Raw genomic sequence first — 17,038 nt, forward strand, 5'->3', positions numbered from 1 at the left:
TCTAATGGACAGTGATTCATAAAACACATTCATGAATCTGAGCTCCTATTGGTCCAAGTACCGAATCAACCCTCAAGAGAATTATTTATCTATTTCTTTCTTAAGAAGGAATGGATTCCATCTCGTGTAATATCATTCCCGGCTACCTACTTCATCATGTCTCCAAAATACAAGGAATAGGATTCAGGATCTCAGAATCCGTACCGAGTAAATCAAAAGACACAAATCCCTAAATAGGAGTCTGTTAAGAACTCAGGATTAAGATCATCCTATATATGACCATCGGTAGAGTCAATTAGAATTTCTATACTTAACGGAATTATTAGAAATTCATATTGTGTCTGTGTCCTTGTTCCACATAATCTCATTATGCGAAAAACACTCATTCAATATCTCACCATATTAACAGTGCGGATAACACGGTTCCATTCTTAATGGGAATGACATGTATTAATAATGTTTTAATTAAAGATTCCGAACTTTAATTAAATTCATTATGAACATTGCTTTTTGATTATTGTCCTTAAACATTATCCTCTCGTATATAACACTTATATACAATGTTTAAGGTTACATAAATAACCATGGAATTTTCATTGATATTCATAAAATATTCATAAATATATGTACATAAAATAATGAATAAACTCTTTTATTAAATAAATAATAAATATCCTATTACATCTCATGCTTCTAGGACACTATTCCCAACAGTCAACACTTAGAAACTGTGAAGTTCCTCAAGAACTTGAAGAAGACTTCAAGTCTTTGTCGCAAAAGACCTAAAGAAAACAGTTAGAGAAAAGAGAATTTGGAGTGAATTCTCAAGAGTTTCAGTACTTAAGAGAGTGATACTGAGACTTGATGTGTTGATATGGTGTGTTGAAATGAATAGAGTAAGGGGGTATTTATAGGAGGAGATGAGAGTGCTTGACAGCTGCTCTGACGTACGTCTGAACACTCATTTTTGTTTGGAGGAAGGCCATCAAAGGCATTTCTTAGTTTGAAAAAGAGATGGTCCGGAAATGGAATGGAAGGTTCTGGAATGGAGGAAATGGCGGAATGGAGGAAATGGCGGCGGGCTGTTGGAGCAATCCCATTCGGGGGAAAGGTGTCAGATAGCTTTCCGAGTTTGACAAAGAGACTCACCGAAAATGGGATGGAAAGCTTCTGGAACTTGCTCCGGCGGCGCTCTGATGAAGTGAGGCACAAGTCATTTCGTTTGGAGCTAAATCCTAGCTACCTTGTCGGAGGAGGCAAAATGACACCTTAGAAGTGGAAATACTTGGAGGCCAAGTTCCGGATTTTGGGCTAACAAGAAGTAACTTCAGACGTGAAATCTCCAAAAGTGTTTAACTCAAACAAGTGCCCTGAAGATGTTCCTTTTTGGGTGGTCTGACTGCATGTCAGACCTTCGTTAGAGGTTGTTTGTATGAGAATGACTAAGCAGCCATTGTACTTACTCTAACAATAGATTGCTTTCACACCAGGTTGCTTTGAATGTGCAAGAGTGCTCCGAATGGACAACCTGATATGGAAAAGAGCATGCCTGACACGTGAAGTGCTCCGAGAGGCATGTTTGGTCACGTGAAAAGCATTTGAATGAGCCAAAACTAATGGATTTCTCAGGTCTTTGAGTTCGAGAAAATTTCTGAAGCATTAAGCTTGGGTCCTTTTAAGAGCTGAAATAAAGGATTTTGGACATCCAAAGACAAGAGGAAGGCTTTTTGGGTTGAATCCTCCATCATCCATTCATGCTTACTTTGACTAATTCTGAAAAACCCCCCAAGCGGGTTTCAAATTGGGTCAAATTAAGGACAAATTGGCATATGTGATCACTCATGATCCACCAAACCACAACTCACGTGAGTTCTCCGAGCGTGACTTGGATCCACGAAATGAGCCCAATTACGTCATGCTAAAGGATTGAGCCTGAATCCTTAATAGGTCTGAACCCTTAATGGGCTTGGTATGACTTCAGGTATCAACACATATCAATTTTGGTCATTGTTGTCACTCAATCCCTATTGTCCATGTGTCAACTCGACTCGACAAAACTTAAAGATCATTAAGCAAGAAGACCTCTCAGAATGAAACAACTAAGAATATGAGATCAACCCAGAACGACCAAAGCACACGTGACAGAGCAGAGGAGTATGTTGATCCTTAAAATATTTCAAGAATCTTTCGTGAAATATTACATTCCAGCATTTATCAAATCGCAATAAAGGTAATCTATATCATAGAGGATTCGTATTCTACAAGAAAAGTTGACAAAATACAAGATCTGTGAAGTCTAATATATTCTAAATAAGGAAACTTGCTATAATCGGGAAACTAGGAGCAGTGGACACCTGGCTATAAAAGAGTACTACTTTCTCTCTACCTAATGAAAACCCAAAGCACTACAATGGACGTAATCTCATATAAAAGGGTGAACAATTATAAATTTGTGTATTTTTATTTATTTTCCGTATTTTACTTTTTTGTCTCTCCACTAAATCAATCTTAGACAAAAGGATCAAAGTCTAATAACTACCGAATTGATTATTACCGCAAATACAAATTGACTACGAAAATCACCCCTACAGTCATCATACTTACAAAAATTTTAATTAATTGATGGATTTCCTCGCAGATATCAAATTTAACCTTACTTATATTATCATTATCAAGTTTAGTAGTGAGTAAGGATCAGTTCCGCAGAAGATTGATCTTAATTAATATGCTATAAATTATGTAAATAAAAGAAATAAATAAAAGGGGATTTAGGGTCAGTCCCGTAGAGGATTGATCTTAATTAATATGCTATAAATTATGTAAATAAATGAAATAAATAAAAGGGGGATTTGGTTGATTAAATAAATTAAATAAAATTATATAAAAAACTAAAAGAAACAATTTTTGAAATTAAATAATAAAAACAATCAATAATAAAAAGATGGTGAAAAGATCAATCTCCATTTTTCGACAATGAATTTATGATGAATGAATGATAAAATTCTCAATTTTCTTATAGAAACCACCAACAGTAGATAACAATAAGCTCTGCTATCCCAATCTTTTCTTAGTTTGTCGTTAAATAAAATAAGCTATTTATTTAATTCTCTTTCTATCAATTTAACCTGGAACACGCTCTCTAGATTCAATTCAAAAGAAGCATTACGATGAGAAATATAGGTTGACCTAGGCAATAAATACACAAGCTTGGAACATACAACTTAGGTTATGCTCTTCATGCAATCGAATAAAAACCTCCTGCAATTATTGATCACAATTCACTACTGATAATTAGAAACTCAAGACAATTACTGATAAAGAATTACTAATCTAGCAATAGATAATTTTTAAATCCTAAATAGTTGCACACCCAAATAAAATAAGAAAATAATCATAAACAATTAATTCGGAAGAACATAGACGATTTTTATTGAGAAATTAGAAAATAATAAGAAATTATTTAAACAAATAATTTCATGTCTTGGGTTTTAGCATCATCCTTAACCAAAAGAAAATCTAGCCTAACATAATTGAAAAAAAAGCAAATAATAATAATAATAATTATAAATGAAAAACATCTGGAGTTCAAAGAAAGAAGAAAAGAAGAAAAACTCTTGATAATTCTTGGAAAAATATTCATGCGAATGAATTTCTCTTGCATTTTTGAAGAAAACCTCCTTCTTCTCTCTCATTTTCTCTCCAAAAGGAGGTTGAAAAATTATGAGAATCGACTCTTAATACAATCCCAAAGTCCCTATTTATAGGTTTCTACGTTGAGGCTAAATAAGGTTAAATTGAGAGTCAAATCGGAGCTTTCTCCCGCTCAGGTCTAGCTCTGCCTGGGTGCACAGCTGAGCTGCGCGCTTGGATGGCCTACCTGCTACTGCGTGCACGGACTGGTGCGCCTGTACCCTACACGGGCGCATGGCTGGCACAACCAGATGGCATGAAATTTTTCTAATTCTTCTCTTTTCCTTTCTTTTCCAAAGATACTTTATAGGCCTCGTTCATTTCACCGATTCAAGTTTTCAGTTTTAAGTTTCGACAGTAAAAAGCTCTCAGAAAATGTTATATGTAACTTTTTCTGCTACAGTAAAAAGCTCTTAGAAAATGTCACATCTCAGCTCGAATTGAAAACTCGAATCCGCAAAGTGAACGAGGATTTATATTTTCTTCATTTTGGCGTCCACCTTGATTCCGAAAAGTCTCCAAGTAAAAATATTTCTCCATTCTTTTGATTCCAAACACCTACAAAACACAAAATACTAATAAAAACTTTAAAGTTTTGAGAATTAAACAAATAAAATATGGAGAAATTTAATGAAAAATATAGAGAATTATTTACAAAATCTCGAAAATGAATTGTACCTTTTGTATTAACCGTTTTGAAAAAGAATTTTACCAGATTCATAGTTTTGAGTCACAGTTGCGTTTTTTCTACTCCCACTTTTGTATTAAAAAGAACACAATTAAGAAAAGGATGGTTCTATCCACACCCCTTTTAAATACACAACTCTTTTTTAAATTTACATTTTACATACCCATTTTGTTCCAAAATTACCCTTACTATTACAATGAATTTATTAATTATTGGTCATTTCTTTTCTCCTTTGACAACCACTATTTCATTTTGATTCCTTACTTTAATATTATTTCTCTATTTTTTGTTGAAAGCTTAGGCATGAAGTCTTTTCTCATGCATAAAGAAATTTACTATTACTTTTTTTTAAAAGGACATTTATTGTAATAAAAAAAATTAATAGTAAATTTACATTCTTTTGACAATTCTATTTAGGAATGTAATAGTAAATTTTTTAGCAGTAAATGTCCTCTAGTTATCTTGAAAAATATAATAGTATATTTTCTTTACGTATGGAAAAGAGGTTCATGCCTAAAGTTCCAACTGTAAGAAAAAAAAACCAGAAAGGAAAAATAGGGAGAGATAGGGAGATAATATTAAAGTAAAGAATTAAAATGAGATGGTGTGTAAATTGAAGGGTGGAAAATTATTGTTGCTCACTTTTAATTAGAGATGTCAATTGTGTCGTACTGTGCCAACCCGACCCATGATCGGTTAGGCTCATCGTGCTTGGCCTGGCCTATCGAAACTTCGTGCCGTGCTTGTGCTAGTCTAAGATTAAAAATCATAGGCTCGGCCTGGCCCATGGACCCAGGCCCATACATGCTTGTGCTCGTGTCGTGCCATTGCTTGTGCTCGTGCCTTTATCGTGCTTAGCACAATTGATTTTTGGACCGGCCCATTGAACCACTGAGTCGTTTAAAATTATTTTCTAAGAATTTTCAAATAAAAAATAATTCAAATAAAAATATAATTTCATATGCTATTACTAAGAAAAATAAAGAAAAAAACTTGATGCCATTATAAGTACTAATTCATAAATAAATTTTTACGTTAATAGATTTGAGAATGTAAATTTGTAATTGTCAAAAGTAATAAACATAGCCAACGGCTAAAATTTATTAAGGAATGCTATATTAATTGATCAATATATAAAGGGTATATTTTATTAAAGTATGATATTTTAATTAATTATAATATAATAATTTTTGTTAATTATTGTCAATGTTAAAATGATGAAAATTAATGTAAATAATTTAATTTTTTTAAGGTCAAATGAATTAATTTTTTTATGCAGATATATAATTTTTTTAAAATTATTTACAAATATGTAAATTGTAACAATAACGTAAAATTATCAATAAGAAGAAAAAAATTATATTTGTCGTGCCGGCCCATCGTGTTCAATGGGTCGTGCCATGTTAGTGTCGTGCTCGTGTTGTGCTCGTACCGTGCTTGTGCTTATCGTCGTGTCGTGTCGTGGCAGACTCACGTGCTAAAAACTATGAGCCCAGCACGGCCCACCATCTCATGTCGTGTTTAGTCCGGCCCACAACCTCGTGTCATGTTTAGTCCGGCCTATTATAATTCGTACCTCATGTTGTGCCCAACCCAAATATTTTCATACCGTATCATGATGCTTGATGGGTCACCCAACCCAATTGGCATCTCTACTTTTAATATCTTGCGTATGAATTTCCTCACCAAAGAAAAGAACTTCGTTGGTCCACACAATGAAAGAACATATTTGAGTTATGTTGAAGGCTCTTATGGGACCAACTCAATGAGAGAGAGAGCGTCAATTAATAAAATTACTTAAATGAGACCCTGAGATGAAATATGAAATATATTTGGAAATTGCCTACTTTTACTCTTGAAGTCATGACAGATTAAGATGTTAGGTAAATTTTATTTTTTTTCAGCATCTTTTAAAACATATTGTCAAATAGAAGAATTTGAAAAACATGTATAGGCTTAATTTTACAAAGCAACTTTTTCTATCATTATCCAAATTTACTAAGATAACCTTAATAATAAAACTTGTCAATCTATCTATTTTATTTTTCCATACCAAATTAAAAAATACATATTTATAAACAGTTATTTAAAAATTGCAAATCTTTAATAATATATTATGCTAAATTTTAATCAAATATTCTCAATAATTATTACAATACTTAAAAATAACAACAAAAATAAGAAATTTAGTGGAGGGATAATTTTTCCCTTGGATAAAAGTAGTTTAATTTTTAGAAATATTTTAAATGAAAAAATTAAAATTATATATTTTTTAAGTATTTTGGTGTAAAATATTATGAATACTGACTATAAAAATCGAAATAAAAGTAATTATTAATGTGTGCTAAAGATTGTCTATTTTAGTTATATACATTTCCACAATAATTTTTTATATAATTTACAAACACTTAAATTTCTATTTCTGATATTCACAGAATTTTAACAAAAAGTTTACCAAATACCTACATATTTTTTGTCACAATAACTTCTAACTAACAACAAGCCATAACAAATATTTTTAACAGTACAGTAATGCCAAACTGCCATTACATCTGTTTATTGCATCTAGACAATAAAACTGGGATGACCTAGTTTTTAAGCTCATGCTTACCTTTTCCGTATTTACAGCATTTTCCATTTATTTCATGTCATTTGAAAATTACTTTAAATTAGACCCTTGTGCTGATGAAATTAGAAGAGTGAGAAATACTATTTTTAAGTTTTGAAGTTCCATTACAAGCAACATTTACGTCCCTATTAAAGTATCTACATTGTAGAATTTTTTACTCTCTCTGTTTACATTCTTTTCCGTGATATATATTGAAATTAGACGAGGTATTATTATTATTATTATTATTATTATTATTATTATTATTTTTGCTTGAAGATTCTAATTTATGCTCTTTATAAATAACTAACAAGTTATACACGTGCTAATTCCGTCCATAATCTAAAAGGTATATGACTTAGGATGATTTAATCTAAAAGCTATCTAAAACGTAATCATGATTTAGGATGTTTTCTTGAAGTCACTTGTTTTCGAAGTTGGAAATATTAATAATCAAGAAAAAAAAAATCAATACCATTTTGCCAATGGACAATGGAATTCATAAGAGAACATTACAACAAACCCTCAGAATCTGTACCGAGTAAGTGAGAATATATAAAAATAAAAAATAAAATTAATAATTTCTTTTTATTTTAAAGACAAAAGAAAAAGTAGGTACTATTTTCATATGCTTTCTTGAAAGAAAAAAAAGTTACGCATTATATATATATATATATATATATATATATAAACATAAATTATTTAGTTTCTTTTATCATACGTACTGGGTCTCAAATTAAAGTGCGTGTCTGTAAACCAAATTATCCTTCAAAAGCAGCATTTCTAAGATCGTCTGCTAAATCAAGAAGATGCCATGCATATTCGTCATGTTCATAAATTATCAAAACTCTTTATGATATGCATTATTACACAGAACCAATTGACACGAAAAAAGAAAACCAGTATTACTAGTACTCATGACCCAGTAAACTTTTCCTTACCCTAACATGTAGCCCACCCTTCATCCTGAGTGTAAGAGCCATAACATACTCCGGACACGTGTCCTTATCCAATACGTCAATCTCAAACCTCTCAATCAAAGATGCTACAATCGACTTCATCTGAATATAAGCCATGTCCTTTCCTAGGCACATCCTAGGCCCGCCATGAAACACCGGAAACCTAAACGGGCTCTCTTGCCGGCACACGCCGCCTTCGAGCCACCGCTCCGGCCAATACTCTCGGCAGTCTTTTCCCCAAATGCCCTCCATTCTCCCCATTGCGTAGGAATTATACACGACTACCCAATGTTTCCCCACAAATGTCCCGTCAGGCATTACATCCTCTTTCAAACACACCTTTGAATCTATCGGTACCGGCGGGTAAAGCCTCATGGACTCCGATATCGCCGCTTGCAAATAATGCATGTCTCGGATATCCTCAATGTCGTATGTATCGCCGGTTTTTTTCCCGGTTCTTGTCCGAATTTCTTCGAGCTCTTCCAAGATCTTTGCTTTTACGTCCGGTCTTGACGATAAGAGCCAAAAGAACCATGTCAGAGCCGACGACGTCGTATCTCGCCCCGCGAGGATGAAGCTAATCGCGATGTCTCGGAGAAACTCCGCCGAGTTCTCGTCGTTCTCTATGAACCGGGAAAGCAAATCCTCCGCGTTCGCTTCTACCTTCGTTTCCATTCTCGACCGTATGATACCGTCCGTAAATTTATGGACGGCGGATATAGATTCTCTTAGCCGTCGCTCTGATCCAACGTTGAAGAATCTCTTGAGCTTCCACATAGAAGGTATAGCGTAGAAGAACCTTCCACAGCTAAGCGTCGCCGCTTCTTCGAAAGCCTTCATGAACTCTTTGCCGGCGCCGGAAGTTCGATCGAAGGCGAGACAAGCCGGATCGAAATTAAAGGCCAACTTGCAAACGTTATCAAAGGCGAATCTCTCCAGAATATCTTGCAAATCTAATACCTGATTTGTGTCTGAGGCTTTGTGTAGAAGCGGAACAAGCCTCGTCTGAATTTCGACGACGACGTTTCGCATGACGAAGTTTCTAAGGGACCTGGTGTTGAACTCGTAGCTAGCTGTCTTCCTTTGCTTCCTCCACAGCTCGCCATCGGCGTTGAAAATTCCGTCGCCGAGGAGTTCGGAGAGATTGGTGATGAATCGCTCTCCTTTTGGGTAGTTATCGAAGTTGGTCTTGAGCATGTGCTCCACGTTCGACGGATTCGCCGTGAGAATGCCGTTTAACTTGTACGGACGGCTGAAGGTAGTTGTATAGGAGGGGCAGCCAGCGAGGACTTTGGTGCTCCATTCCAGGTACCGGTTGCGGTTGGCGACGAATCCCGGTAGGGTCCCGACGATGGGGTAGATTTTGAAGCCTGTTTTGGTTTGTCGTTTTTTCAAGGACAAGTAGTATTGAAGGTAGAGGGTAATGAGAGAGAGGACAAGGAGAAGGACAGACTGGAGAGATAAGAGATCCATAGTTGTGAACTTGTACTAGGCTGATGCTTGCTTATTTTTTATTTTTATTTTTTTTTGCACGAAGGCTGATACTTGCTTAGTTGATCTTGAAGTAGCTATATATATACATCTTATACCTAACATAAAGGGCAGAGGCCGTTTCTCCCTTTAATGTTGCGAAATATTTCACACGTGAAAGCGAATGTGCGAAAGGTTTCGCAAGGAGTTTTTCCTCCTTTCCCCACCTTCAATGAGTCTTTTTTTCATTTTTTTTTCTTTGTTGTTCTTTTTTTTTTTTTTTTTTTTTCCGATTTTTTTGCTTTAGATATATAATATATGTGTATATATGTAATAGCGACCATCAATGTCATGGTTAATTATTCACAAGAAAAAAGGAGGGAAAAATTACCACCGATCACATAATTAGGTGACAGAAAACAAAAATTGAGGATAATAATAGTGGTTATTAATTTTGCTAACACACTAGCTAGTAATTACTTATTATTGATGTTTCGTTCAGATTTTGATTATCTGCTTTGAGAGGTGACATTTAACTTAGAATTAGATTCGAGTATTGTTTGGGAAAATGCGGAAAAAAAACATATTAGTAATTGAAATCTGGTTATTCTTAGTTGTTAAGGAACTTGACTTTTGTAGTAGGAAGCAGTGACGGAGTTAGGATTTATTAGTAAGAGGTATTTTTTTTATTAAGATTATACTAACATGTGTATATATATATATATGTAACAATTTTTATTTATTAAATTAATTCATAACATATTGATACATGAATGCATCGATATTATATCTAAGTAGGAAAACATATCACATGTAGTTTATATGTAATTATAAATAAAAAAATGCAAAAAAAAAAAAAAACTGAAATGCAGAGACTATTAATTTAAAGGGGTCAAGTGTACATACCTACTATATTAACATCAAAACAACTATATTAGAAGGAACAAAAAAAAAAAAAAAAGCTAGGGGGGCCATGGTGTCCTGCCCCCTGTCTTCGCCATTGGTAGGAAATCCTTATGGATTACTCTGAGCTATTAAATATTAAATCCAAAAAAATTTGTGTGAAAATCTTAGGGAACTTAATAAAGATCCATGCTCGGCCAGAACTCTCCACTACTCAAAAAATATATTGTACCATACAAAAGTATTCTCCTAATTGTTAAATGAGAGTTTAATTAACACTACAAAAAAACAAATCAAAGTCTCTCCATTGGGCTCGCTAATATTGACCTAGCCCGAGAATAAAAAGGCCCAATACAAGTTACGAAGTCCAGTACACAGTTTACTCTAACTCCAATTAATGAGCCCAACTAATTAAGTGGAGCAAATCTGATTTTTAGTTCCAGTAAGCAAATGGCCTCAAATGAGAATCATAAATCACGACCCTCTTTCAAAGGTAAAGCAATAACCCTCTTTCATATGATGCAATTTGTAAGAGATTGGTTTGATTTTGAAGACAATAAAAATGCATTTTGTGTCACATTAAGAGATGATATTGCTAAATGTGGGGACATTATTCAAGAGGAAACTTCAGATCATTTTCGATGTGGTTACAATTAAAGAGTTAGAGTGAACAAATTAAGGTTCAAATTGATGTTGGAGCTCAAAGTGAACCAACGAATTTGTTGATAAAGAAATAAATACAATTGGAGAACAACCTCGCAAGCCGTCAAGTGAAAGAGCTAATTTTGGAGATTTGTTAGTGAACCAATTGTCTCTTTTTGAACACCTTGTTGGTACACTAGGCGTTCAATTTGAGAAATTTAAAACAAAGGAAGGAAGGTGAGGTCAACAGCGATCGATTTGGATTTTCTCAGTATTTTGTTGGTCCATTCCTTTGGTACCTTTGTGGGTGTTGGATGTGATACGAAGGAGCTACTCAGTTGAGGTCTTCCACTCGCACAAATCTAAGTGGGAGTCTTTTGCTACCATTAGTTTCGCTCGCTACATCACGTTGCTTTCCAAGTGATCCTGTCGAATTTGACGTCGAGTTCTTTTCATTGGCAAGGGTGAAATGATGTAAGGAGTTTTAGATATAGTAATCGTTTAATAAATTAGCTTTACTTGGTTTTAGTTTGTCGTTTATTTTAGTGGCTATTTTGTTAACGTTTTGTATATGGACTATAAATAGTCACTTTACCCATATCTAATGCTTAGACTTGGATAATTGAGATATTGAATTCTAAAGTTAAGCGTTCTCTCTAATTTGGAGATTTTTCCTTTATAGAGTTTGTTTAGGTAGATTTGGAATTGCATGTCTCTTCTGTCGTCCAGGCTGGTAAAATTCTTATCTATCAATTCTGTTGCATCACAAGTCCGGTAAACTGAAACACAAACATAATTCATTTTACGGAAACGCGTCTGGTTATCCTGCTGGTTAACCAGACACAATGTTTTCTAGCATTGTTTTGCTCATTCATTTAATTATGAGATTTACATTTACAACTCTAGTTTTAATTCAAATAATCCAATGTACAACTTATTTGATTAATACAATTGTGTGTGTATATATATATATATATATATATACATTCTAATATCAAATAAAAACAAAACCATTAATTAAACCAATTTAGCTTAAATTAATTTAAATTACTAATTCAACCGATAAATTGTTCTTGAATTAATTAAATTTTTTTATTAATTCAACCAATTAACTTGAATTAATTTAAACAATTAATTCATCCGATAAATTTCTCATAAATTAGTTTCATCTGGTTTATAAACAAGTGCAGAAATAACATAAGTTACCAATATTTTTAAAACACACCTTACTTTATCAAGAAAGCGTATGACATAGCAGAAGGACCCAATGGACATGTGTAGATCAAGCTTCTGTAATTATGGCAAAACTTATTCACTCACGAATAGAACTGCACTTTCGTTCTGTACAGTATATTTCAAAAGCTCCAATTTATTATGCTGTGCATCATCCCTATAGGATTCTATAATCGACTTAAAATTAAGTTCGGTTTTGCCTTCTTGATTATATTTATCTTCTGTTCCATTACCACTCCAATAAAAAACCACTATTTATACCAATATTACAATCTTAACATGAATAAAACGCACAACTTTATTTCCTTAATTGTAGATCAAATAATTTAGACTATCATCTTTAGATTCACGTCTTCCGTATATTCTTCACATTATATGCATGATCTAAAGATTTAGAGTGACAGTCTCAGATTTCAAGTTTGTTTATAATACATTCACCTAATACGAGCGTAAAGAGGACAATACTTAATATATGAAATAGATAAATAATCCTTTATTGATCTCAAAATGTCTAAGGCATTATTTGGTTCAACCATTCAAATTGTTGATTTAGTATGAGTTGTGGTGATTTGAATTGTGGTGCATTGAATTGTGATTCAAAACGGTGTTCAAATTTGCAAATAAATTGTAATTTAAATTGAGAATAAAATTCAGGCTGTGTTAGTATAAAGTGTTGAAAATTGTTATTAGATTTTTGTAACAAATCTTATAAAATCTCATTGTAAATGACATCTAAAAATATGCAATATGGATGGAGATTTGTTCATCTCTTCATTATGAACATATTAAAAAAACACATCTCAACTAGAATTAAAATGAAGACATTATGACATTTTTTAAGCTTGAAATTGAAGAGAGAGAAAAAGTACAATCAAAATTGTTTTCATTGTAAAAAAACATTTAGGATTGTTAAAATTTAGGTGGGGTGGTAAATTCTAAAATCTAAGAGTTTAAACTATTGTTAATTGTTTGATATGTCCAGAAATTATCCTCTACCAAACATCAATTTGAATCTTGAACTACAGTTTGAATCATAAACAACAATTCAGATAGTTGAAACAAAGAGAGGCTAAATAATATTGTCACATTTATTCCTAAAGGGCCCACTCCATCAACCAATCCATTCCTCTTCGCCACAAAGCATAACGACTACTATCCTCCTTGTTCTTTTTCATGTTCTAGCACACATGAAAATCCTTATCCGTGAACTCAGTCTTGGCCCTCTCGGCCAAAGCAGAAGCACCCAAAATTGTTCTCCAAGAGTTGGGCATCAACTGCCAGAGAGCGATGTGGTAATATCTCAAAAAATAGGAGGCAAAATAGGGGAGTGGAAACCTCACCCCAACTTCAACAAGACCTCATACACAGCAATCCACTCCTCACGGGGGCAATCAGCCTTCTCATCAGGATCGGGGGCTCGGATCTCAAACTAATTAGGAATACCATACTCCTTCCACAGTCGACTGATCTCACTCAGAGTAATGATAGAAGACGGATTCTTGTCGTCCTCAAGGTCGTCCTTACCAATATACTTGTGGTCCTGGGGAGCTAACTCGACTTCTTTGCCGGCCTCGAACGACTTCTTCGAGTGACGAACCGAGGTTCCTACAAGTGACTCCTCTTCGCCGAAGCAGCCGCTGTCGGCCCCACTAGGATTCCAGCAGCCTCTGACTTTAAGGAAGCCCTAAAAGCATCAATCAAAGATGCCACGATTGGTACGATTCCTAAAACTTTGTCAAAGTTCCGTTTCAATTAATCCTCTTGTTTCTTTTTCTAGGACAAATACAGGGAAAAAGAACAGTATCCCAAACAATTCAAAATCCACAAGAACTGATTGCTACAAGCCAAGAATCTTTTGAAGAATCTTCTGTTACGAGATTTTAAGAAGGTTCCAAATCGCACCAGAGTTGGTCCAAATCTCAAAAGATAAGAAGTCCACAAGGAGAGAAGATCAAAGACAATTGAGAAAATCAGCTCTATAAAGAAATGAGAAACTAAGCCTAAACAAGCAATCAGAGTTTGCAGCTATAAAAAGAGGCCTTTCCTCAACATCCCATTCATCCCAACTCGTGCACTACCTTTGCAATACCCCTTATAGTCGTGCCTCTCTATCTCTTTCCTCCATTATTGTCCCCCTCTAAGTTTTTTCAAGTTTCTTTGTAATATTTTCTGTATACATAGTTGAAAACCAAATATTACAGTGGACATAACCCTTCATTACGAGTGAACCACTATAAATTTTGGCGTCTCATTTTATTTCTCGCACTTTACTGTATTGCTTATTCGCTAAATCGACCTTAGACAAACAGATGAAACATGTAGCACTTCGTGAATTGGCCATTAACCCCCAATATAAATTGACTGTTTGAAATCGTCCTCTGCATTTACTAATTTTTTGCAATGGCACCTCATGGTGACTTTGTCTGCCTTCAAAGTTTTAGGACAACTTTTTAATGCAAAAAGATATTTTTATTGTAGTGAGATACATTTGTTTTCTTTTTTCCTTTTTAAACAATGTTATATGTTTAAATTTGTAAGAACTTGTCTTCCTTATTTAATGGAAGTAATGTTTTATGTTTAAATTTGTAAGAACTTGTTTTCCTTATTTAATGGAAGGAGTAACTAATTTTGTATTCATATAATACTTAAACAAAATAGCACTTAATGGTCTTCTCATATAACAAAATTCTTCCATATGTGTATCACTATTCATTTTTTGCACAACTTGCTAGTCATTTTATATGTACAACAAAATATAAGTCTATCAAACACTATTCATTTCTTACGCAAGTTCCTAGTCATTCTATATATACAACAAAATATTAGTCTATAAAAAAAAAACTAACTTCTTCTACCAATTCTAGATTTGTAACCATAATTTTTTAAAAACGAAAGGTAATAGTAAGGAGCAAACAGAATTAAATGGTAGCCAGAATGGCGATGGATATATAGTCAGTTGAGTGCGAGAGAAATTAGCATGAGCCCATCCAACACATTATAAGTTGATATGGAGCTCTCTATAAGGAACGGACAAAATAAGACTTAAACCATAGGTATGCCCATCATGTGATCTAAAGTAACAAAAGCTGCAAACCATTTTTTCTTGGCTAAGTCTGACATTTTGACTAGTTCGTATCAATCTATAACTAACCGAATATGTAGTTCAAGTTAACCCAAGCAAGTTGGAATTAATATCAATCTCCAAACTAAAATTTATTATCAGTAACCTCTGATAGGCCTTGCCAATGAAAATCGAAGTTCACAAATTTTCTTTAGTACCATTTTTTTTAAAAAAAAGAACAAAGAAAACAAAAGATGCAACAACTACTTTTGTTTTGCATGTGCCAACACTACAACAAAAAACTTATTACAAGGACGGACTGTCGTTGTAAATAATTATATTATCGTTATAAATATTTTATTTTTGACGAAATATCGTTGCAAAAAACCCGACGCAAATAATATATTTACGATGACATAGTTTTCAAATGTCGTCGCTAATATATTAGTGACGACAGTCGTCGCGAATAAGTCACCACAAATGTTCCGTCGAATATGTCGTTGATGATGACATGTCCTAACTTGTTTGTGATGACTATGTGTCGTCGCAAAAGTATTTAAACCTTTGTGACCATAGACTTCAAAGTGTCGTCGCTAGTAATGTAGACTATTTGCGACAACAATTTAGATATGTCGTCGAAAATATATATTTTTTTCTTTTTTCTTGTCGTACTTTACTAATAATATTAATTATTGAATATATAAATTAGAAGAAAATTTAATAATAAATAGAACAATAAAATTGATATTTATTAATAAAAAGTTAATATAAAATAGTCAACACAATAATAAGACCAGTCTTAAAAAGTAAGTTAATCAATAAATACTAAAAAGGGTTGATAATAAAAAAAATAAAAACAGATATTTTAATCCCCTAAATTAGCAGCATCGTCATTCTCATCCTCGTCTTCTTCGTTTTGCTCAAGCGGCGGAGGAACCAACGGTTGGGAACGGTTAACTGGCAAGAAGTTGATGTTGGGATTCATCGAGTGCATTGGACGTCTGTCGTGCAAGTATGTCTCAACATTAGACGTGACCGTATTTGCTTCAACATCAGGCCGATCAAATGTTACGTTGTCCAGTTCAGGTAGTTTAACTACTAATTCAACATTTTGTGATTCTGTGTCTTGAACTATTGTGACCTCGTCGACGTTCTCTTTTGGAAAATCCTATATATGTCTATGCCCAAAATGTTCCACAACTTTCCAATTTGGACCGTTAAATAAATCATCAACGTAAAAAACCTATTATGTCTGGGAAGCTAAAATGAAAGGTTCATTCTCATACCACGAGTCCTTAACAAAGATACTTATTTTATTCTTGTATTGTTCAATTCGTCTTCTTTCTGCCCGAGTGTCGAACCACTTACACTTGAAAAGGACGACTAAATTGTTGTTTATGTATAGTAATTCAATAATCTCTTCCAAGACTCTGTAGAAAACTTGATTATCTCACCCACGGACACAAATGCCACTATTATGAGTAGTCCGGTCTTTGTCCCGGCTGTATGTTAAAATCTTAACTCCATTGACGACACAACCAGAATAAGACCGAACAGAGAAGCTAAAACTAGATGATAGTGAAACCAGTTGATTGGTGGCTTCTGGAAAGTTAGATTGTCAAAGATTATATATCTGCAAAAATCACTAATTAGACTTGTTATTTAAATTTGAAATGAAATTCAAATAATTTGATGTGCATACCTTGTTGGAAAACCAACTTGGAAATTCCCTCGCTTGAATTACATCAAACGACTATCAACAACCGCTTTCCGCCAAAACCTTA

The 17,038-nt window shown here is 33.8% G+C and overlaps 1 protein-coding gene across 1 annotated transcript; it reads right to left on the minus strand.

Moving 5' to 3' along the window:
• Positions 1-7,717: 7,717 nt before the first annotated feature.
• LOC21410463 (cytochrome P450 94B3) lies at positions 7,718-9,551 on the minus strand. The gene has a single exon (XM_010112903.2). The coding sequence runs from the start codon at positions 9,416-9,418 to the stop codon at positions 7,895-7,897; it is 1,524 nt and encodes a 507-aa protein (XP_010111205.1). The 5' UTR covers positions 9,419-9,551; the 3' UTR covers positions 7,718-7,894.
• Positions 9,552-17,038: the final 7,487 nt, after the last annotated feature.

Source organism: Morus notabilis, unplaced genomic scaffold, assembly GCF_000414095.1.
Source record: "Morus notabilis unplaced genomic scaffold, ASM41409v2 Scaffold78, whole genome shotgun sequence".
In the NCBI taxonomy this organism is placed as follows: domain Eukaryota; kingdom Viridiplantae; phylum Streptophyta; class Magnoliopsida; order Rosales; family Moraceae; genus Morus; species Morus notabilis.

Excerpts from the sequence above, each read along its gene's own strand:
- LOC21410463 (XM_010112903.2), bottom strand. The coding sequence starts at position 9,418 with ATGGATCTCTTATCTCTCCAGTCTGTCCTTCTCCTTGTCCTCTCTCTC.